This window comes from Caloenas nicobarica, chromosome 5 (assembly GCF_036013445.1).
Source record: "Caloenas nicobarica isolate bCalNic1 chromosome 5, bCalNic1.hap1, whole genome shotgun sequence".
Lineage (NCBI taxonomy): Eukaryota > Metazoa > Chordata > Aves > Columbiformes > Columbidae > Caloenas > Caloenas nicobarica.
Window position 1 is genome coordinate 55,955,369 of NC_088249.1, and position 21,999 is coordinate 55,977,367.

At 39.1% G+C, this 21,999-nt stretch overlaps 1 protein-coding gene across 8 annotated transcripts in view; it reads left to right on the top strand.

The window, feature by feature from the left end:
* The window catches only part of TUB (TUB bipartite transcription factor), a 92,007-nt gene that overhangs the window by 31,319 nt on the left and 38,689 nt on the right, over positions 1 to 21,999 (top strand). For 4 of the 8 annotated variants that reach the window (XM_065635948.1, XM_065635947.1, XM_065635946.1 and 1 more), the window contains exons 3-4: positions 930 to 1,092; positions 13,770 to 13,904. In XM_065635948.1, coding sequence (XP_065492020.1) covers positions 930 to 1,092; positions 13,770 to 13,904 — 298 coding nt within the window. Of the gene's footprint in view, positions 1 to 929; positions 1,093 to 13,769; positions 13,905 to 21,999 lie in introns of those variants that run through there. The other 4 variants (XM_065635951.1, XM_065635952.1, XM_065635954.1 and 1 more) reach the window with 2 other exon arrangements.

Sequence of the window (21,999 nt, forward strand, 5' to 3'; positions counted from 1 at the left end):
TCGAAGTTTCTTCTTTTCCTTTGATTTTTCTGTGGTCCCCTTTTCATGAAACTTTGTCACGTTTATAGTTAAAGCTATGAGTTTAATTTTATGATTTTCTATACATTTCTTTTGCCATTGTTTTATCAGCTTGCATGTCTACCAGCATTCTATTTTCCAACTCATATGCTTTCTATGTATGCCATAATCCTGCACTAGATTCTGATCTTTTTGAAGTCATGTTGAGGTGTTCCACAGAACTCATGGAGCTGAAAGAGTCCAATATCCACTCTTGTCCTTCAGCTTTACTCCATCTCCTTTCTAAAAGCAAAAAAAAAAAATCACTGTACAGGACCAGGGAAATGGTAAGGTAACAGATAAGTAAAATTAACAGTTCAGTTCTCCGAGGTTGTGGAAGAGGACTCAAAGACAGAGCTGCCTATGGTGCCATTCAATGCTGGAGGTTTTGTTTTTCAGCAGGTCTAGCTGAGAAATTGAAGTGTTTAATTAAAGTTCATCTTGTATAGTTGTTAAATTAGGCTCATGTACAGCATTATCACTTGATTCTAGTTTGCAGATTACCTGCTTTTAATTTACAGAAACTTCAGTTGGCATCCCTGCCTCTTGCCCCTGCATAACCTCCCATTGCTTCACAGCCTGTTCTCTCACACTGTTGTTTTCCCAGGAGTTATTTCCAAGCAAGCTCTGACAGCTGGTAGACAGCTCAGAAAGATCTATTTTAATTATTTGCTGTTTTCAGCAGAAGGTGTTTTAGCAGTGGATTGGTTGTGCTTTTTTAGAAAGATTTCCTATAACCCAGTATTCCAATATCCCACTTGCCAAATGCTGCCACTGGAAAACTGGAGGTGTGAAGATATGCGTTATTTTTCATCATAGATTGCTACTGTTTGGAGTCCGGTAACAGATGCTTTTCTTTGTCTTTTCCTCAGCGAGCATTGCTGGAACAGAAGCAGAAAAAAAAGCGCCAGGAGCCATTAATGGTTCAGTCCAATGTGGACAGTCGCACAAGAACACGCAGAATGAAACATTCGGAAGAACAGGCACCGTTGGTTGAGTCGTATCTTAACAGCAACAGCAGCACCATATATCATGGTAGATGAATATGATCTATTGCATGTATATATACTGCAAATCATAGCATGATGGTCTCCATGTTAAATTGTGCTCAAGAGAACAAAGGTTGTTGTTTTGGATTTTTTAGTAAATAATTGATATCTTTCACTTGTGTTTGGGGATAAAAACATCAGAATTTGCAATGCTAGCCTAACAGGAGGGAGAAAGGTAACTGGCTGCAGTTCAGTGCTGTGGGGAAGCCAGAGAGGCTTGTTCCTTCTGCCATGAATAGTTAAGGTCTTCAGCCTTGGTTCCTACTGAAGTAAAGCTTATACCGTTCCAGTCTATTGCTCTGTACATAATTTTGCTTAAACCTGACAGTCTTAATAATAAATTTGAAACCTGTTAACTAATTTCAGCTAAGTTTGAATATAGTAATTTCAAAGATACTGTGTTTCTGCAGGATTCATTAAAATTGGTGATTAGGTATAGAAGAACATTTCAAGGTTGTACAATGTGGTCTGTGCTTTCTTATTAAAGATGACAGAATCCAGAAGGGACGGAGACACTTCAGGTATCACAGCCATAGGGAAAAAATTACAATTCCGTTTCTGTATTGTTAGACTTCAAAGAATTTAACCATCAGAAATAAATGCTAAGGAAACCGGCCATTACTTAGTTCTATGCTCATATGGCCTGTGCTTGTTGGCCCCCTAATGAGGGTACGTGTATACTTTTCCTCAGGGTTTCCAAGAGGGAAGCTTGGGTAACCCTTGTTCAATATTGTCTCTCGTAGATCTCCTTCCAGGTTGCTAACACGTCCACGATTTATAGAGAACAGCAATATTTAAATTTTCTTGTTACGCAGATCGTTAAGTCAAATTTGATTTATCAGGGATTCATAAGCCTCAATAGCAAAAGGCTTCATTCCCTGAGTATTGATGGGTATGTGCTACACAGAATTAGCACAAGGAGAAAAACGAGTGGAGGACATGAACTGAAACCTACTGGCACTGGAATGCAGTTGGCTCTTTTCAGGTTGGGAATTCTACTCAGTGGCAGAGTACTTAAGGTTTCATGTCTAAAGCCCAAAACCTAAGATGCCTTTGTGTATCTACCTCTGGAAAAAGACAAAAACCCAAACCAGCCAGTGTCCTACTCTTAAACAAACAAAATCTTATTCATCATTCATTTCTCCGTGAAGTATGATGCACATGCAATACTTTTTGTCTGCCCTATAATTTCACTAGTTGGTGGTCACATCTATCTACAAGGTGATGGCAGATATTTACTGGACTAACTAATCATGCTGCAAGAAATGCAGGTTTCAGAGTCTCTGCCTCCGGTTTGCAACTGGTGGAATTTTTTTGTGTGGTTACAGCTACTGAATTTATTTTTAGAAACTGAAAATTGCATTGATTAAATGTTAAGGCTTCATTAATGACAGACCTTTTTTATCTTGCTTCTGCAAGTAGATAGGCTACCATAAGTGATTTCAGATGGAGAATTATTTTTTTCTATTGGTATTCTTTTAATAGTGGTTTTCTAATAAATATTAAAAGCATTAGTAATATCTCTCTCTCTTTACTGTCTTTTTCTCAGGGTCTGGATAGAAAATTTTTAAGATGAAACTAGATTTCTTTCCAGTCTGACTGAAGAATTTGATTTAGCATAATTTAAAAAAAATTTCAATCAGAGAAAACAATCTCTCTTCCTTTCTCTTCCTCTCTCTTCCTCTCTCTTCCTCTCTCTTCCTCTCTCTTCCTCTCTCTTCCTCTCTCTTCCTCTCTCTTCCTCTCTCTTCCTCTCTCTTCCTCTCTCTTCCTCTCTCTTCCTCTCTCTTCCTCTCTCTTCCTCTCTCTTCCTCTCTCTTCCTCTCTCTTCCTCTCTCTTCCTCTCTCTTCCTCTCTCTTCCTCTCTCTTCCTCTCTCTTCCTCTCTCTTCCTCTCTCTTCCTCTCTCTTCCTCTCTCTTCCTCTCTCTTCCTCTCTCTTCCTCTCTCTTCCTCTCTCTTCCTCTCTCTTCCTCTCTCTTCCTCTCTCTTCCTCTCTCTTCCTCTCTCTTCCTTTCTCTTCCTTTCTCTTCCTTTCTCTTCCTTTCTCTTCCTTTCTCTTCCTTTCTCTTCCTTTCTCTTCCTTTCTCTTCCTTTCTCTTCCTTTCTCTTCCTTTCTCTTCCTTTCTCTTCCTTTCTTTCCTCTTTCACTCAGTAGCTTATCAAAGGTGCAGAACTTAGATAAGAAATAGTATCTTATGGTAGAGAGGTGCCATTACATACTAAACCTTCTATATTGTCAGTTGAACAAGATTTTAATTTCTATGGATCAGAGAAACAGACATTATTGTCCCATAAATGGTAGCAAATTTTATATCTGCACTAACTGAGCTAAATTTTGCAACAGTTTGCACCAGAATGGACTTTCTGACTTGAGATTAACTGTGCTCTTAAGGTAAAAGTGACCCTTCCTGTAATGTTATACCACACCGTTTACTGGAATACTTACTACTTTGTTCTCCTTAGATCAGTTTGTTCTAAATTTGCCTCTCAAACCCTCTCAAGACTTCATTAGGTTTCAGAGAAGCAAATAAATATGGTAATGTTTCTCATATTGAACCCAGAGTTTGTTAAACCTCGGGGACAGCTGTCCTTGTAATAAACTGTGCAGTTAGCAAAAGCCAAATGAGGACAATTTAATTACCTAGTAAAGTGTTTTATTGCCTTGTAAAATTCTTTGTTAGGAGCGTTGCTTTTGAAAATCTTGTAAGAACTCCAGAAGTGTCTTCTTTTTGGTGTGGTCTTCTCTGGGAACATGCGTGGTGTCTTTGGTTACGCTGTTTTCATGGTCTGTAGTTGGGTTTTGATGGCCATTTTTAACAGTGGTATTCAGCTTCAGGGTTGGCACTTTTTCCCCCTTCAGTGCAAACATTTGTATGTGGGAGTGTCGGATGCACGAGACAGCTGGGCTGTTTCTAAAGAACTATTCTGCTCTTTTCCGTTCATTTGTTTCTGTTACGGGCATGCTGATTTTAAGCTAAGAATGACTCTTTGATGGGAGTTGGTGGTCTGCTGAATGAACTACATTGCTTGGAGGAGCATGGTTGTGAAATCAATTGCTGTACTGCAAATGCTACAGAAAGAACACTTCTTTCTACCTATCATCCTCATCTACTCTCTTTTTTTTTCCCTTGTGCTAATTCTGTGTAGCACAAAAGTACTTGTTGATTTCAACAAATAATGGGATGCCTGTGTGGAGATATCTCTGTGGTACTTTGAGCAAAGTAGGTCAGAGATAACATCTCAGCAGTTCTGAGATGTGAGGCTTTCTACAATGGGAAATTTTCTTTCATATACTGCCATAGCTTATTCTGATGCAGTTATCTGTGCTGCAATGGTTCCCTGATGGGCAGCTCTACTCTGGAATAAAAACTCATTTCGTTCCAGAACAATTATCAGAGTGTGGGGTGAAAAGTCAAAGTCACTTTTGTTCTGGAATAGAATGTCGGCCTGGTGAGCTATTTGTAGGTAGATATAGTGGAACAGCATATTTCACTAGTTAAGCTGATCACACGTTTTTCCACATAAGGGAGCCCTTGGCTGCTTTGGGACCTCTGCAGGGTGATTGCTGCTCATCCTCTGGCTGCATGTGTGTTTTGCTTCATCTAGCTTGGAGCCAAAGGGAAGTGCAAAATAAGTTTAAGATGCAGTAGGATGGAGGGATATTAACTAAGGGCTGTGACTGAGCTCAGCTGGGGCAGCTCACAGATGTGGCTTTCCTGCTGTTGTGCTGCTCAGGTTTGAAGATGCTGGGACCAGTTTAATTCAGCACAAAACTGAGCAGGTACAGGGCTCTTCTGAGTTTCTTTTAGTTAGTTTAATAAACAATGAAATGGCTCTGCTGAAAGCCTGTCTCCACAGAATAAGAAGTATTGCTGGGATCACCACACTTTTTCCTGGGTACCTTCAAAGCAGTGAGGTGACACGTTGGTAGGATGAAATGGTATCTCTGTTCCCTGCAAGTGTTGCTAGTAATTCCCTGGATGCTGTGAGACATTCAAGGAGATGGGTGCCTTTCCACCGAGGAAGAGGCTCTGCAGAATTCAGCATGCCCAGGTCTCCAGACAGATCGTTTCTTAGTTCCTGCCCATATGTCACCTGCAGGTAAAAGTTTTCAGATCCTGTAGCTTGTAAATGATGTGCGTGCAGTATACCTTTTAAAGACCTTTTGGTTTTTGGCGTAATGCCTAATTAACTAATAACAACAAAAGTATTTGAGTTATCTGTGGGAACTGACACGAATTAGATTGAACAAGCCAACCTGAGATAAAATGAATCCTTGGCACTCTGGTCCATGAGGTTAGTCTGAGCTCAAGTATCAGCCGGCGATAACGCAGTGCTTGCCTGTCAGCATCTATACGTCAGGTAGGACCAAGCATGCAGGAAATTGCTTTTCTTAGTTGGAGAGAATTATAGAGATTTGATGGGAACAGAACCTCTTGTTTTATAATCTATGCATCTAGAAACATGGGCACAGTAGTAGAAATTGTTTCATGGCAGCATTTCTCGATAAATCCAGTACAAAGCTGAGTATATGGAGGTAATAGAAAGTGTTCATGTAAAATGATGAATGCAAAGTCCCTTTTCTTTTCCTTTTTCCTTTTTTTCCCCACTGAAATTGAGGTATTAATATAGTTTGGGGATGGTAGGTTGGACCCTAAATTATCTGCCTGCCATTTCAAGCAATAGGTATCCTTCCATTAACTTCCATGATGTTTGGCTCCAGTTGTTAATATTATAAACGCCTTTCTCTTACAGTACCAAATACAACTTCATCACTATTTCATCATTATAAATAGCAAAATAAGAACCATTAACAACATTTTGTATTGCTATTAACTTTACATTGTATATAAAAGACAACGAAGTCGTTTATTCACTGGGATAAATGTAATCCTTCTGTGTAGCAGAGATCACTTACAAATTGCTTTGTCTTCTCTTTCTTGTGTTCTTATTTATTTTTGATTCAATGTCCTTCATAAGGACATATTGCTACCTGTTTATTTAAAGTTTTTATTAAATTTTGCTTGCCATTTTGTAATGTCTCACAGTCACATCTGCTGGTCTGTTTTCATGTATCTGTACACCACTTGTTCTGTGAAGTTTTTTGAAAACCTGAACAAACATTTTAGCCTGATATGACATTGCAAAATTCTGCTATGAGTACAGTTCTTTTCAATCTGGCTTGCAAATACAAGCTGAGCGTTCCTGGAGCCAAGTAGCATGCAGAGATACACTAGTTACTGCAACAATTTAATTACATTATTTAATTACATTTAATGCAAATGATGAAAGCCCATTTTTACAGAGAAGAGTAATTTTACTTCTGTGAAAATGTTGAATTTCCATTGGGGAGCGATTTTTCTTTTCACAGCACTGAGGAAGGAAGTGATTTTGAATGAGTGCCAGATATGCTTTCATTAATATTACCATACTTATTGCAGCTGTGACTTTATTTTTTTTAAGACTTGAAATTAAAAATGTTTTCAATTAGATACTCTCAGAACAATTTACATGGCAACTTCCAATTTAGAGATTTAGACTAACCATGTGTAAAAAGACAAAATTACTTTCTTACTTTCCTTTGATATTTGGCAGCTCATCTGGATGTAATGGCCATGTGGTGTGTTGAACAAACTTCTGATGACAAGTCATAGCTCTGGGTTGTTAAATTTGATATGTCATTCTGCTCCTTTGCCATGAGTGATGAGAAAGAATTTTCTGATGACTACCAAGCTGTCAGCTTTATAAGATGACATCGGTTAACCATTAATTTAAAAAACCATACATTTGCATGTTCATCAGAAGAGTGTCTTGTCATCCCTGTTTTCCAGTGACCTTGAAATGACAAGGTATTAGTTTATTTTTTGAAGACAGCAAGGAATGTTCTGTGCACAAGACTACTGATACTGAGAGATCAGGCAGCACTCCAAGTATCACGTGGGTAAAATACTTAACTTCCAACAAGTTGACATCTCCCTTTCAGACGCAGTTTCTTTGCCTTCATCCTTTAAAGCATCTTCTTGATTTATCAGCAGTCCTTACTGCACCAGAACATTTCCAAAATAAACAAACTAACGTGGCAGCAAGGATCAGAGAGCAGTGGGCAGCAAGTGATTTAGAGGTGTTTTTGTTCTTGGCGCTGGAAGGTTTGAGAAGGCGGTTTAGAGGTAATTGCCCACAATTGCTTGGAAAACTCCCTTCTCCTTGCTTTCAGGTTCCACTCGAAGCATATTTACTTTCAGTCACCGCTTCGCAACTAGCCATTATCTTCTGTCCTCTGACAATCCCGGTGTCAGGGAGCAGCAGGGGCCAGGAGGTGAGGGTGACCCCAGCAATGCCCTGCAGATGTGGCACCATCCCACCAGCTCCAGGCAGGGCAGGCAGGGCCGGCCACTGCTGCCGGGATCCTCAGTGGTCCCAGACATGGCAAAGGGTGGACCGAGGCCAGGAGACAAGGCTGTGGCGCACAGAGGAGGGGTCCGTGGAGCGGATGAGCTGCCCACGCGTGGGTGCAGGGTCCTCTCAGGAGACACAGCACCCACAGCATCGGAGGGAGGGGGTAGAAGCCCTCAGGGAGGCTCGTCAGGGCAATTAAAGCCCACTCGTGCCCTCAGAGCCCCGATAACAAAGTAATCATGTCATTTCTTACTGTCCTTAATCTTCCTGGCAGAGGTTTTTCATGGATATTTTTAGCTTTCCTTATTAATTGTCTGCTTTCCCAAAGAGTATAATTGATTGCTATTAACTCTCCATTTCACATGCTTCCTTTTCTTTCCCCCTCCCCGGAGGCAGACAGCAGGTATCTGGGGGTTAAGAAGAATCTTTTGTTTAATTCCTTCTTTTGTTCTTTCTGAGGAAATCTCCTTATAGCAATGAGCTTTTGATAATGTCTTTAAGCAGCACCATGTACACTTGTTCCTTTTTTTCTCAGCCTGTTCACATTCAGTTTCACTTACGAGTTTTCACCTTTGTAAAATCAGCCTGATCAACACACCCGTGTTAGATATGTAACCTGCAAGGAGCCATAGGGAATTTATGGGCAATTTAATTTTTGGGGAATCTGGAATCTGACTGTAAGTTATTAGTTGCAGGGGTACTGCCTTTGATTATAAGCGTTTTGAAGCAGAAATCAAATCCTTGTATGTGATTAAATAGTACCTGACATACCAGAGTCCTTACCATAATTCAGGCCCTTGTATTTAATTAATTTTATTGTCTCTATAAAACTAATAAAAATATTTCATTGTACTGGAAAATAGACTGGCTTTTCCCATCTTCTGAATGTCTATGATAGAATCCCGTGTCTTTTAGATGGTTGTAGAAATGCTAGACCAGTTCAGAATCTAAGTTAATCAAATAAAGTAATAATGAACAACAGCGCAAATAAGCCACAGGATGCACTAAGGCTAGAACTTTACGAAGTAAAATAGGAAGTTATTTTTGTAGTGAGACACAAGGGCATCACAGGCAACAATAAGGACAACCAATTTGCAGCGATTTGTTAAGGCACATCCTGACTGAACTGTAGTTTGTCTTTGTTTGCGTGATACTCATTCAGGATTTCACTTTTACTGCTGAGAGAATGTTGGTAAATGGAATTAATATTTGCCTTATACAGTTAAGTTAATGATTTGCATCACATACTATATTGTCTGGTTCAGCCTCTTTCTACTTAAGGTGTTTTCCAGACAAACTGCACAAATTCTTAATGTATCCATTTAAAAAAAATATTTTTATTTGTGTGATTTTTTTTTTTTTCACTCGCTTCATTCTTCTTATAATGTACTGATCAAAACCACATTTTTTAGTACATGGCCTTTTTATGTGGTAGAGATTGCTAAGATACGATTCATAGATTTTTTGTTTGTTTGTTTCTTCCTCTAAGACCACAAGAGTGTGCAAGCACTCTTATAAATACAAATGGTCATGCAAATGGAAAAAAAAAAAATCTGCATTTTCATTGCATGCTACTTTGAAACTAATTTTCTGTGTGAACGTCTCATCATGAAGGCCAAATGGAAAAACACACTTTGCATTTTCGTTCACAGAAATATGTGTGGATAACTGTCTTTCAATATTTTTTTTCCAGTTCTGTATTGTCTGCATCACAAATTGCTTACTTAATTACAAATTATCCTTTTGTTTGACTGTGCATTGTAGCTTCATCCACGTAACGTGCAGCGGTGTCCAGCGCAGGACTGGTTCATGGGAGAGGATTCTCTTTCCCACTTCCAGCACTTGGCCCGTTGGCGATGCAAGGCAAAGCCAGGACGCTGCCCCTCTCTGCTTTGGCGCAGGTCCTTCTGCACTCACCTTGTAATATCTTTTCAGCTCAGATCCTGACTTAATATCGCAATCCGTGCTCTTTTCTGTCTCCCCAAAAGTATTTTTTTATAATACTGTATTGAGGTTAGTAGTCAGTACTTGATTTAATGAACAGGGATGAATAACACTAAAATTAAAATTGTGTCATTGTTTTATTTAAAAGCTTGTCATTTCTCTCAAAACTATTTCTTACAATTTATGAATCCAAATGAGCATGAGAACCAGATCTGAGAATCCAGTGTTATTTGCTGTTTGGAATTCTATCTTACCACAACACATGCTCCTCCATTTTTGTCTTGTCTAAATGCAAATTCTAGTACAAACAATTCTAATAGAAAAGGAAAATCTATGGGTTTTTTTTTTAGTGAAGATTTTAATAATTAGGAGTAGGGCACATGGAGTATTGGGCTAGATTTTCAAGTGTAGTCTCCTATTGGTTAAGATAACTACCAATAAGGATTTTTAAAGTTGCCTAAATTTATTTTTGTATTGAAATTAATGTATTTTTGAGTGACAGTCTTTGAAACTCCATCACTGTATATTTAAGGTGCTTAGTTTATTTGTCCTGTGGTACCACTGTCATTGCTTTGAACTTTTTAATGTCCAACTAAAGACATAATCATATTGTAATATCAGTGAATGTTATCTAGGGAGTCCAGTTTATCTCATTTTCCATATTCAGGCTTTCTTGCGGAGAACTGTAAATTATTTTATGGGGCTATCCAGAGTCTGCGGAGAAACCAGGTTAGTTTGCCTCAAGGTTCCCATCCTGCTGAGAAGCAAAGTTCTTGTCAGACTGTTACCCAGTGATCCGAAGATGTAGCAGAGGGGAGGAATTCTGATCCCCTGATGACATGTTTGAGGATAACCATTGCCTCCATAAACTGCTCAACTACTCCTTCATCTCCACAAAGACAGACTGGAAGAGATGCAGGTTCGGGAAGTTCAAAGCTCCATGTGCTCATGGCCAGCTGCCGAGTCAGTACAAAGGGTGTTAGAAATGGTTGTTCTTACAGCTTCTCAGGGCAGGAGAAAGCACTGGAAAGAGAACACATTTTTTTAAACTTTGCTCCGCATCTAAATTTGTACCACATTCTACAACTACCTGAAAGGAGGTTGTAGCATGGAGGGTGTTGGTCTCTTTTCCCAAGTAGCAAGTGATAGGACAAGAGGAAATGGCCTTAAGTTGCGCCAGGGGAGGTTTAGATTGGATATTAGGAAAAAATTCTTAATGGAAAGGGTTGTCAGGCATTGGAACAGGCTGCCCAGTGAAGTGGTGGAGTCACCATCCCTGGAGGTGTTTAAAAGACTTGTAGATGAGGATCTTAGGGGCATGGTTTAGTGCCAGAGTTAAGTTATGGTTGGACACAGTGATCTTAAGAGTCTCTTCCAACCAAAATGATTCTATGATAAATCTGTTGGACCCACTGAGCGAGGCAGGTCCACAGATCTCTCTCTGTAGCTTGGCAGGCTTCAGGAGACAGCCCATGGGCCATGGCCCATGGCCCCAAGTCTAGAGGGGCCCTGTGGACAGAACTGCTGTGCTGCATGAACTTCACCCCCACCACACGTCAGCAGGCAGCACCTACACCAGGGTGTCTGGGGAGGTTAGTGCCTACGGGCAGGAGGAGACCCATCCTTGTCCTCTGCAAGCATATAGCCAAGTCTCCTGGCACTCAGGGCTGTCCTGAACTGAATTTGTACAGCCAGTAGCACAACTACGTAATTTCTTTGGTAACTGCAGTCACAAGAGAAAACATTAGTGAGCGGATGAGCCTTAGCTGAGGTCTGCTATTTGCTGAATTGTTAATAGCTAAGAAGAAGATGGTGAGGTTTTGTGGTGGAGATGGTATTTTGGGATTTGATTTGTATTTCTTTTAGAGGTAGTGCTTTAAATGTAATGTTAAAGCTCATAAAAGCATCCTTTAGAAACAGGAAATGTTGTGCCAATTCCTTTCATGAGCCCAGCTGACGTATCTGCACATTTATGGTTTAAATCTTGTTTTGCAGCCTCCATCACTAATGTCGGAAAGTCCTGTTTACCACAGACAGCAGTGATGATCTATGCTCAAAAAGGCTACTGGACTGAAATCTTGTTCTCTGCCTTACAGAGTAAAGCCATGGCAATATTTCTTTCTCTGTCCTTTGGAGCTCCATCACTGTACTTATAATCAGATATCTCTTGCTGAAAGCGATGAGACAAAAGTAATTCAAAAAGCTTCAGGTTTTTACTTGTTAGATCAAAGGATGGCTGACAAAGTAGTGAAGATAAGTCTTTAACTTTTAAAATTAACAATGTCAGAATGTTTCATCATTTGCTGATTAATCATTGCTTTGGACCAAGTAAACGATGCTTCATCTGATTGAATTAATGTGGCCATATTTAAAAGGATTTAGAGAACTGTCTGGTCATTTAATATAGGTAATTTGTAAAGTACTGAATTTAATTATAACATGGATTATCATCTTCAAAACAATTAAAAGATCACAATCCATTTTTTAAAGAGAAACTGAGCTACAAATACAGGACAGATTGCTGGCTTGGCAGATCACACATACTTAAAGACTGCGGGGCAAAGACTTTTTGGTTCCTTGCTTAGTCCGAGGCTGCTAAGCCCATGGAGATAGGAACGAGTGTACTGCCTTTTATGTGCCATTTTCCCTGGTGTCCTATGCATTCACTCCTTTGGTTATGTCTTATTCATTTCCAGTGCTCCTTTACACTCCGCAAAAGGACTGCAATCTTGTGATTAACGTATGATAAAAGACAGGAATGAGGAGCTGGGTAGTGACAAGCTGTTTCTTTGGGCTTTTAGTCACTCCTTTAATAATTTAATGTGTGTTCTCTACGGAACTTGAACTCTTCCTTTACGTAACGAGAAAAGGAGCGTGTGTTTATTGAGTGCCTAAGATGCTCATTGTGTTGTGAATGTAAAGCTATTCATACCAGATTGCCATGCTGGGGAGAGTAGCCTTGGGTTTATAAGCTCCAGTCTACACAGATATCACTAAATCCATTTAATCTTACTCCTCGGAGAATCTCTTTGGTGTTTCTGTTGCTATTCATGCACATGAAGGATTTGGTAAACAGGAAAGTTGCCTCATGGACCAGAGGCCCATGGACAATTTGCCCCTTCAAAGAAAGGATACTGGCAGTCCACATGTCATTGAGAATCATTTGGTCTTTCGGGGGTTTATGAAGTTTGTTGGGTTATTTTAAAAGTAATTTTAGGGGCAACCAGTTCTTTCCGGTAAGGTTTCTTAAAGGACTATCCTTTTAAAGAAAGCACTTTAGTTATGGGAAAAAGAAGGGGGTGGTGGGGGGCCCCAAGTGCCAGGGTGATACCCCTCTGAGATGACCACGTAGGTGGACGCGAAGAGATTTGTGGCAATCAATGATGACCAGCAGCTGGCACTGAAATATCTTAGCGCCCACTTACAGGTTCTGTTGTTTGAGGTGTGAAGTCTGATGATTTCTTGATGTATTTCACAAAGGTAATTGCTTTTATGCGTTTGTAAACTCAATGTTATTTCACTTCAAGGCTTAGCCTGGCCAGGAGAAAGAATTATTGTGTGTGTTGCTTTCACAGATTCAAATATTGACCACAAAGTGTGTCATGCTTTTAGAAAAAAATAAAGCCTCTTTTTGCTTTGAAAACAGCTAGCATTACTTGAATTATGCTGACATACACAGTTTATGCCATGCATATTGTGTTGGGACTTCTAAGGAATTAATTTGTGTATGTTACAAAGTGGGTGGAGATTTTAATTTAAGCTTGGGTATAGTTTCACCATAAAATGCACGGCCATTCTACTCATCATACTGTGATACAGACAATTGTGCAAGATGTGTTTTGAAAATAACCTTCTGATGATTCCTTGTTTACTGGGTTAGGATGTAGCTTTAAGCACAGGCACTACAAAGTCTAAATAAAATTTTTCTGCCTTCATTCTGCCACTGTTAAAGATCAGTCTGGCAGAGCTTTGCTGTGAGGAAAAGCGCTTCCTACAATAGCTCAGCAACACATTTATATTCTGATGTCACTTTTTCGCCTGAAAGTTAGAAGCTGATATATTATTGGAAGGAAGAAAAAAGTTAGAAAATACATCTCAGCTAACCTAACACTTTGAGGTTTTAATGTAGCTTTGCAAATTCTGGTTTATTTGCTTCTCCTCTCTGCATGAATTGTCTGAAATACCAAACTCTGCTATGTCTGCTTACTCTTTTGTGCTTTCACAGAGTTCTCAATTCATTCTCCCTTGTCTCTCTCTCTTTGTTTCCCTCTTCTGTCTCTCTGTTTGTCTTTTTGGTGGGGTACCCTGAATCCCTCGAGCAGTGCAGGAGGCCGAACAGGAAGATGTAAAGGTGGTAGTGGATGCCCAAGCTCCGAAACCAACTAAAAAAACCAAGGCAGCAGCTGCGAGCTGTCAGACTGGCAGCACCAGAAAGGAGAAAAAAGGGAAACACAAAGGTTAGCTGCATGTGGCTGAATGTCAGATGTTGAATTGACTGCAAAATACTTCTTGTTCTTTTTTTTTTTTTTTTAAATTTGAATTTCTGAAAATTGCCTAAAAGTCATTTCTTGAAATTTTTATGAGATTAGAAAATGTGAGTGACCTGGTCTTGTCTTGGCATGTACAATCTGGAGGAGTGAAGGAGGGCTAAAATTTGTAAGCTGAGTCTTTTCAAAGGAGAGTGTGTGTTCCAATAAATGGGCATTTGGAAAATCAGTTCAACAAAACCAAGGTAACATCCTCAAAGGGGTTCTTCAAGTCGTTACTTCAGTGTTACTCTATCCCACCTGGTTGACACATGGGAGCTGTTTGTATGAAAAAATTTCTGCAGTGACTTTGGATAAGACTAGGTAGACAAAAAGAATACACCGTTGATAATGACAAAAGGGTAGGTAGAAATGACATTACCATTATTGGATTTACTATTTGAGCTAAATAGACTAGATGGAAGAAGTAACATGAGCTACTTTAGAGGTATTCAAATTATACACATATATGCACACTCACAAAAAGAGAGAGGTTTTTGTACCACATACAGTTTCTTTTTATTTGATGGTGAATGACTAATGATATTAATACCTTTCCAATAATTTTCAAATCTATTTAAAGAGAATGAAGAAAATGCAGGTGGCAGCAGAACCCTGTAGTGGAAGTTGTATTGATTTTTCAGTTACTTTTAAGAGTAAATGTGATTCTCAATAAAAGATTTTATAATAATATTGAATGGATTTGCTAATAATTTCAGATCTAATGAAAATGGATGATGGTTATATGGTTTTATACCATTTTATGGCACAAGAGATTTTGTTGGAGGACATTCACTGGTATTTAGACCAACTCGTGGCAGTTTTAGGGTCTGCTTTTGGCTTTGCAATTGCTTCAGGTTTTGTCTCCACTCTGCTCTGACTGTAACCTTTGTATGTCCTGTAAAGGAGCAGGATGGATGCTGAGGGGTGGATGCACTTTACATGCTAAAATAGCATTTTAAAGGTTTCTGTTAGTATTTAGCTATAGTGAGCATTACTCTTCTAAGAATAGCCAAGCTCTTTGTGATTTAAGAAGAAAAAAGAATCTTTAGACCAGATCCTATGAATAATAAGCTAATTCAGAGCAAAAATCATTGAATTATACATGAATAGCTCTTGAAGCTGTAGAGTAATGATCGTACTCTGGTCTTAGATGTGTAATGCTTTTTTTAAGTGGCTCGAAGAATGATGAAACGATGATCAGAACAATGTGCTAAAGACAGAAGCAAAGGAAATATTAGGTTTAATGAGGTTACGCTGACATAAAGCAAGAAAAGGAATATGGCTAATTGCTCATATAAAGCTGATTGAGCCTCTCAAGTTAGGGGTCAGTGCATTTTGTAATTCTGTGATGGGTAGTACGGTGTTTAGCAATTTTTTCTACATCTGTGATTATTATTGGTATTCTTAATAGCAGTATCCAGCATACACTGTGCCCATTTATAAAAAGAAATGTCATTTTTGTGGGACGGAGCCTGCAAATGCAGTAAACTGATGACATTTTGTAGTATCTTAGTTCATTAAACTGGTATTTCTGAAAGCTTTGGTCTCCCAGCTTATTGTTTTCCATAACACTCAGTACTAGAAAAAAAACCCCAAAATGTTGTCTTTGCAGTGGGGATAGTGGATCAAATTCTGGTTTGATGCTTGATGCTAGTAAGGGGTGATTAAGGATGCTAGTGAACCTGGTATACAGCATCGCTGGATGGTTCAATGGAAAAATAATGCAAACAAGTGAAAATGCAGCAAAAACCTATGGAAAGTATGCACCCTGCATAGTATTACAAATACAAAACCAGAGCACCTTCAGATCTCGAATACTTTGGTGATTCTTTAAAAATTGTGACTCCTGTGAAAGTATTACAGGTACATAGTGGTGTGAGTTTTTTGTTTGATTGGTTTTTTTCTCCCAATATAGGTTTGTGAAGAAATGAATAAATATGTCAGATAGAGTGCTTTTTTTGGCTGTGTGCAACGAATGGGGCAAAAACAAATCAGGAAGATAAAATGGAACCTTTAAAAGAAAAAAACAGAAAACCATGAAAAGCCACGAGTTAATTCAAAGTGAAGTCTGACAGGAAAATTCAGGAATCATTCTGTGAAAAGTTGGTGTTGTTGGGAGTTTTTATTTGTGTTTGGTTTGGTTTGAATTTTCCCTTAGCACTCTTGCACTTACAGCATGTAAGTAAAATCTAGGAAAACCCTGCTCTGAACTGCACTGGTTCACACACTCTCATGGGCAATATAAATGAAGATTTCTGTCACTGAAATCAGGAATCTGGATGTGTTTGAAACGTTCAAATAAACAACACCTTCCTGGTATTTTTTCATTTATGTTGTACATTTAACGTATATAGGATGTTGGGTATTCCCTGCTGTCTTTATGCCAGTCAGCAAGCAGCCGAGCTGCTCTGACACCCAGCACCCTTTTGCCAGGATGGCTACTGCACGTTTTGATTTGCTTTGCTCCTTCTTTTCTCTCTTTCACGCCTGTCTGTTTTGATTTGTGCATCCTGTCCCATTTTTAGATGTAACAAGCAACTACATTAATGCTGGCTGGCTAAGAAAGCAGCACCATTTGCTGCATAAGAAGCATCTTTTCTCACGGTAACGCTTCCTTCCTGACGGAGGGAGGGAAGTTCATGGAGAGTTGATTTATCTTGGTTTCCCTGTGCATTAAAGAGCAAGGGTAGGAGGAACAATGAGTGAGTTTCCACCAAGGAAAGTCCTGTTATTTCCAGATCTGACAACCTTTTCAGGCTATGCTTTGGCAGCACATGAACTTGATTGTGAAGAAGTCATTTTGGCCTCCTCAGGACAGAGATTTATGAAAGTACGGTTTCTGCTGCAGTTTTCTACATTTCATCAAGGTGAATTTAGAGCTTGGTGCTCAAGCATTTGCTTTTAGTTACCTGATCTGGTGTTAGCAATAGTCTTTCTTTTGATGGAAATTTGGACTAAATCACCTCCAGAGGTCCTTTCCTAAAAAAATTTCTATTTGCCCCCTTTCCCTATAAACAAATCCCTTTGTGATTTTTCAGTTGCTCGAGCCCGTATCAGCGGATGGCAGCCTGGATGAGAACAGGCATACCCTGGGAAAAAATATTGACAGCTACAATATACTTAAGGCTATTTAGTGCCAAAAAATAGATGTAAGAAATGCTTTCCCCTTTTTTAAACATTCTGATTTTTCAGTACAGTCCTTTCGAGGAGAGTTTCACCCAACAGTGAGAGAGAGAGAAGAGATATAGATGTATATAGACAGATACATATATTTATAATTTTTTTAAAGCAATGGAGTTGTAGATTTCTAGAAAATCATAGAATCATTGCAGTTGGAAGAGACCCTCAGGATCATTGAGTCCAGCCATAACCTAACCTAACTCTAGCACTAAACCGTGTCCCTAAGAACCTCGTCTAAACACCTTTTAAACACCTCCAGGGATGCTGACTCCATCACTTCCCTGGGCAGCCTGTTCCACTGCTTCACAACCTTTTCCATGAAGAATTTTTTCCTAACATCCAATCTAACGGAATATCATGATATTTCATTCTAGCCATTTTATTAGAGCTTTCTAAGCACTTGTTCTGAGAAAAAACCTTTTTCACTTATTGATTTGTGCAATGCTACTTTCTTGTACCACTGTCGTGGAAGTAAATGTTATTATCCTCAATGGTCACGCTACTTGATAAATGCAGATTTCAAAAATATAATCAACTGTTGGTTTGTCTTTTTAAACTTAAAATGTAGACCACTTCAGACAATGAAAGCAGAAGCAGGGTTTGCTTTAAGCCAAGTTCTTCAAAGGACGGAAATTCTGTTTGTTCCGGTGTCAGTCTAAGAAGAACAGATTTCTCTGAGGACAGACTCTGGGAGTTCGGAGGGTCTGTCCGGCTTCTGGGGGGTTGTGCTGCCCTCCTGAAGCTGGGGCCAGAGCTGCTCTGCCCGGTTCTTGGAGAGCGATCTGCAGTTGCAGCCTGGCTGCTGGGCTCAGCCTGGGCAGCGTCAGCCACGTGGATGTGACTTGTGTGTCAGACCAGCGGCTTTTCTGACCTGCTGTCTTGCCTTTGAGAGCACATTTTTTTTAAAAAAAAAAAAAAAAAAAAAAAAAAGAAAACTGTCCAGTGTGTCTGCATTTTGCCGTGAGCGTGTTTGTAGAGGAAGGGCGTTCTTCTTGTACAACCCTTGTTGTATGGAACTGAAGTCAGAAAATGTGGCTTGAGATTTTCTCTTCCAGATCCCTCCTGCCTGACCACGGTCAGTTCTTCAGATCTGATCTGCAAAGGACTTAAGCATAGTCTTAAAACTTAGTCTGTGAGCAATACGTCTGACTTCATATGTTGAATTTGTGTCTTAAATGCTTTATAAAATAAGACCAAGAATTCTTGTATCCTGCATTTGGCAAAGCAGAGACAGAAATACTTGTTTTCTGTGCTATGTTCCTTTCCTGATATGTAATCTCATTTACCATTCACTCACTGATCTCCATTATTTCTCTCTGATGTACAGTACTTTTCTTTTTAGTTTCTTTTTTACTTTCTTAGTTTGCAAATGTCCTATGAAGAAACTCTTAATTTATTAGAACAGTTACTTTGAAATAATTCAGAAATCTGTCTTTTCATGGTGCCCTAGGTAGACTAAAGACTCTCTGTAAATGATCAATTAATCATTCTTTCCTGTACTTAGAAGTTCATGTAAAAGAACCAAGAGGAAATAACATTTGCTGAAAACCTTTTCAGAGCAAAATGTGTGCATGTATAAATACATGCTGCAAAGAACATGATGTATATAAATACAATTAGATTCTTTTCCTGCAAGATCCAATTACTAGGGATTCATGTTGTATATAGCCAAATACTTAAATGTTTTGGAGAGCTGATTCACTCTGCTTATGCCTGTAATTTGCTGCTGGATAGTTTGCCACATAGTTAATCTAACTAATTTTTTCGCGACTACGATTGTGCATCCTGCGCTACTGTCAAATAGCAAAATCTTTCCTCATGTTTGGTCTCGTGCTCATCTAGAAGTGGTGGCCACATCTACCAGCTATCTCTCCAAACTCCCTGGTCATACATAGCTTGGTAGCATGGAGTCTTTTCCTCCCATTCGACCTTCTCCCCTCACCCCTCCACCCTCTAAAAGTTTTAAATACTCTTGCTTGATTATCTCTTGAGCGATGAAATAATAAAAATTGGGGTTCTGGCCTATCCTCTTTAGTTTTCTTATTCTGCTCTAATATTATAGTGCCATTAGACTGTGATGACTTTGAGAAATTTTCTGATGGGGTGTCTAGAAATGCTTCATTTCTGTCTGGTTTTGAAAGGAATTTCTGCTCGAACCCATTACAGATTCCAGGTTTAGACAGGACTATTCAACAGACTGATCTAAGCCTTGTGTTCAGCATGACTATATCCTTAGTTCCTCACTTGCAAATAGGGTTAGGAAGTGTATTTCTTTTCTGCAAAATAATTTTGAAGATGGTGAAGATGAAATAAAAATGCATGAGGCTCAAATGGATACCCAGAACTGCACTTAAAATGATCTACTAGTGCCATTGTGGGAGGGGAGGAAAGAAAAAAAGAAAACCAAAAAACCAACACAAACAAAACCAAACAACAACTAAAACCCCAACAAAACAAAAACAAATAATAACCCAAAATAAACAAGAAAAAAAGAATAATAATAATAATAATTTTAAAAACCCAACAAACCAAACTAAAAATGACCAAACCAAACAAAACCACCAACAAACAAACAAGCACCAAACCAACCTCTAGATCCTACAGATTCAAGAAGGAGGGATATACTTCAGGATCTATAGCCTCCAACCCATGTAATCTGTACTTGCTTAGTTTGTCAGAAATAAATTTGGTAGCTACACTTAGTAGAACTGGTATGGCTCATCTATATTCATTTTAGCATCTGTCTGTAGGACGTCTCAAGATGGTCGGAAAGTGTCCAGCAGAAAGCGGCTGGAGCTGTAGGCCAGGGGAAAGTACGCCTGGTGACCCTCTGTAAAGAGATTTCCTTTAATTGCTGGATTGGAACAATGAAACAAGGTCTTGACTTCGCATCCTCAAAATGTATTGTCATTGCTAAATCCGAGGAAACTGAATGGATTTGGGGTTGTTGGTCCATCCATTAAAGGCTGAGTTTCAAACAGGCATAATGTGGTATCATAAAATGCATGAAAGCTTAGATTTATTTCTCAGAAGTCATAAACACTAAGCAAAAATTTTCCACTTTATTACTTTCCCAAGGCTTCAGTAGCAGTTCTTTCTTTATTCCACAACTTCTCCACTCTCTGTGCATTCCAGACTTGGATTTTGTGAATTTTGTGCACAGATAGTTAACATTTTTTGTATTTAAAGCAAAATAAAATAACCCCTATCTAAAAATCCCATGACAGAGATTGAAGCTAAGTGCATATCTGCCTAATATCTTTTGAATTTCTTAGAATTTTGATGAATTCAGGTTATAAAAACATTCTATGAGCTAGTTTAGGTTACAGACTTTTGAGAATATGGTACTTCGTATTTATAAATATTGGCTAGAAGATTTTAGGTGCTTAGAGAACATGGGCATTGATAAATAGTAATTTAATAGGATTGAAATGCCAGTGAATGCCAGTTTTCTGTTGCATTTTCTTCCGTTATCTCTTTGTGTTCATGTCTGGTATCTCTGGGTTTCATCTGAGATGTGACCATGTCAAAGTTTGACGAAAGGCCTTTACTGAAGGTCTGATGTTCTGGGGGTTGTTTCAGATTTTCTCTTTCCTCCCTGCCCCCTTCACAGCTGCCTCTCAAAAATTCCTTGTCTTGTTAGCAGGTACTCAAGGACATCTCCATCAGTTTGCTTTTTTTTTACCTGACTTTTGGGAAAAGTTGTAGAAAATGCTGACTGTAGCAATAAAGTCTTTCTTTTTGGCACAGCCCGCTCAGCTGCTTTGCCAAATGACCTTGTCCTTAAACTGGGAACCTTGTAACTATAGAGTGAATGGTTTAGTTCTTTGCACAGTGAACCATCCTTCCAGTAAGTGGGTGGAAAGGATTCAGTGTGTCGAAGAAAGAGAGAACATGGGGAGAGATCCAGCCTGAGTATCACAATTATGCAAGCTTGGAAGTGCTTTTTCAGGCATTAGGTAGGTGATGGTAAAGCTGCCTTCTGAACTATAACTTGCAAAGACGCGTTTATATCACGTCATATAGAAAAATGAATTCTGTATGTATGCTTGCATTTAATACCATTTTAGACCTGCATATATAGCTACAAAGATGCATGCGCACACGCATATATTAAACAGTTAATGCTGCATTTACCACGAGCCATCTAAATTATTCTAATTCCGCAGAGGTTCTTTTTTTTTTTCCCTTCCTGTCTGGCTACGTCTTCGATTCGCTTAAATGGGGTCACAAGTGGAATCATTCATAATGCTTAATAACACACTCTACCAGTGGTGCACTCCTCAGAATACTGAAATTGATTTTTCTTCTCTGAAATTGTGACCTGCCAGTGTAGCCTTTGTCCTAATGCCTAATAATACGTGATGTTCCCGGCGGCACGGGATGCGAGCGCAGGTGTTCCGCAGGCGTCAGAAAACAGCAGCCTCGGTGCAACGTCTGATGCTGTTGGAGGCATTTCATTTGCTGCAGATCAGCGTCTGCTTTGAAGTAGAATAATTAAGGTGTTTTGTTCCTTTTGAAATGAGTTCTCGAAATTAGGTTTGTATCGTCCAAAGCTTAATAAGGGGCTAGATTGATATGCATGAGGCATGTGCATCTTGTTAAATAGATGATGCTTAGCACTTTGGAAATTCAGAGTATTAAGGTAAGAACCTAACTTTAGGTAGCCACTTTAATGATGATGGTTAAAACTGTTAAAAATACAACAGTGAATCTGAGCAGCGGCCTGTCTGTTCCAGAGCACCTTTGCTGTAGTGCTTATCCTGAGATAACTCTCAAGAAAAATGCAATTCTGTTCACTGCCACGTTCTACCTGCAACATAGGAAATTATACTGCTCATTC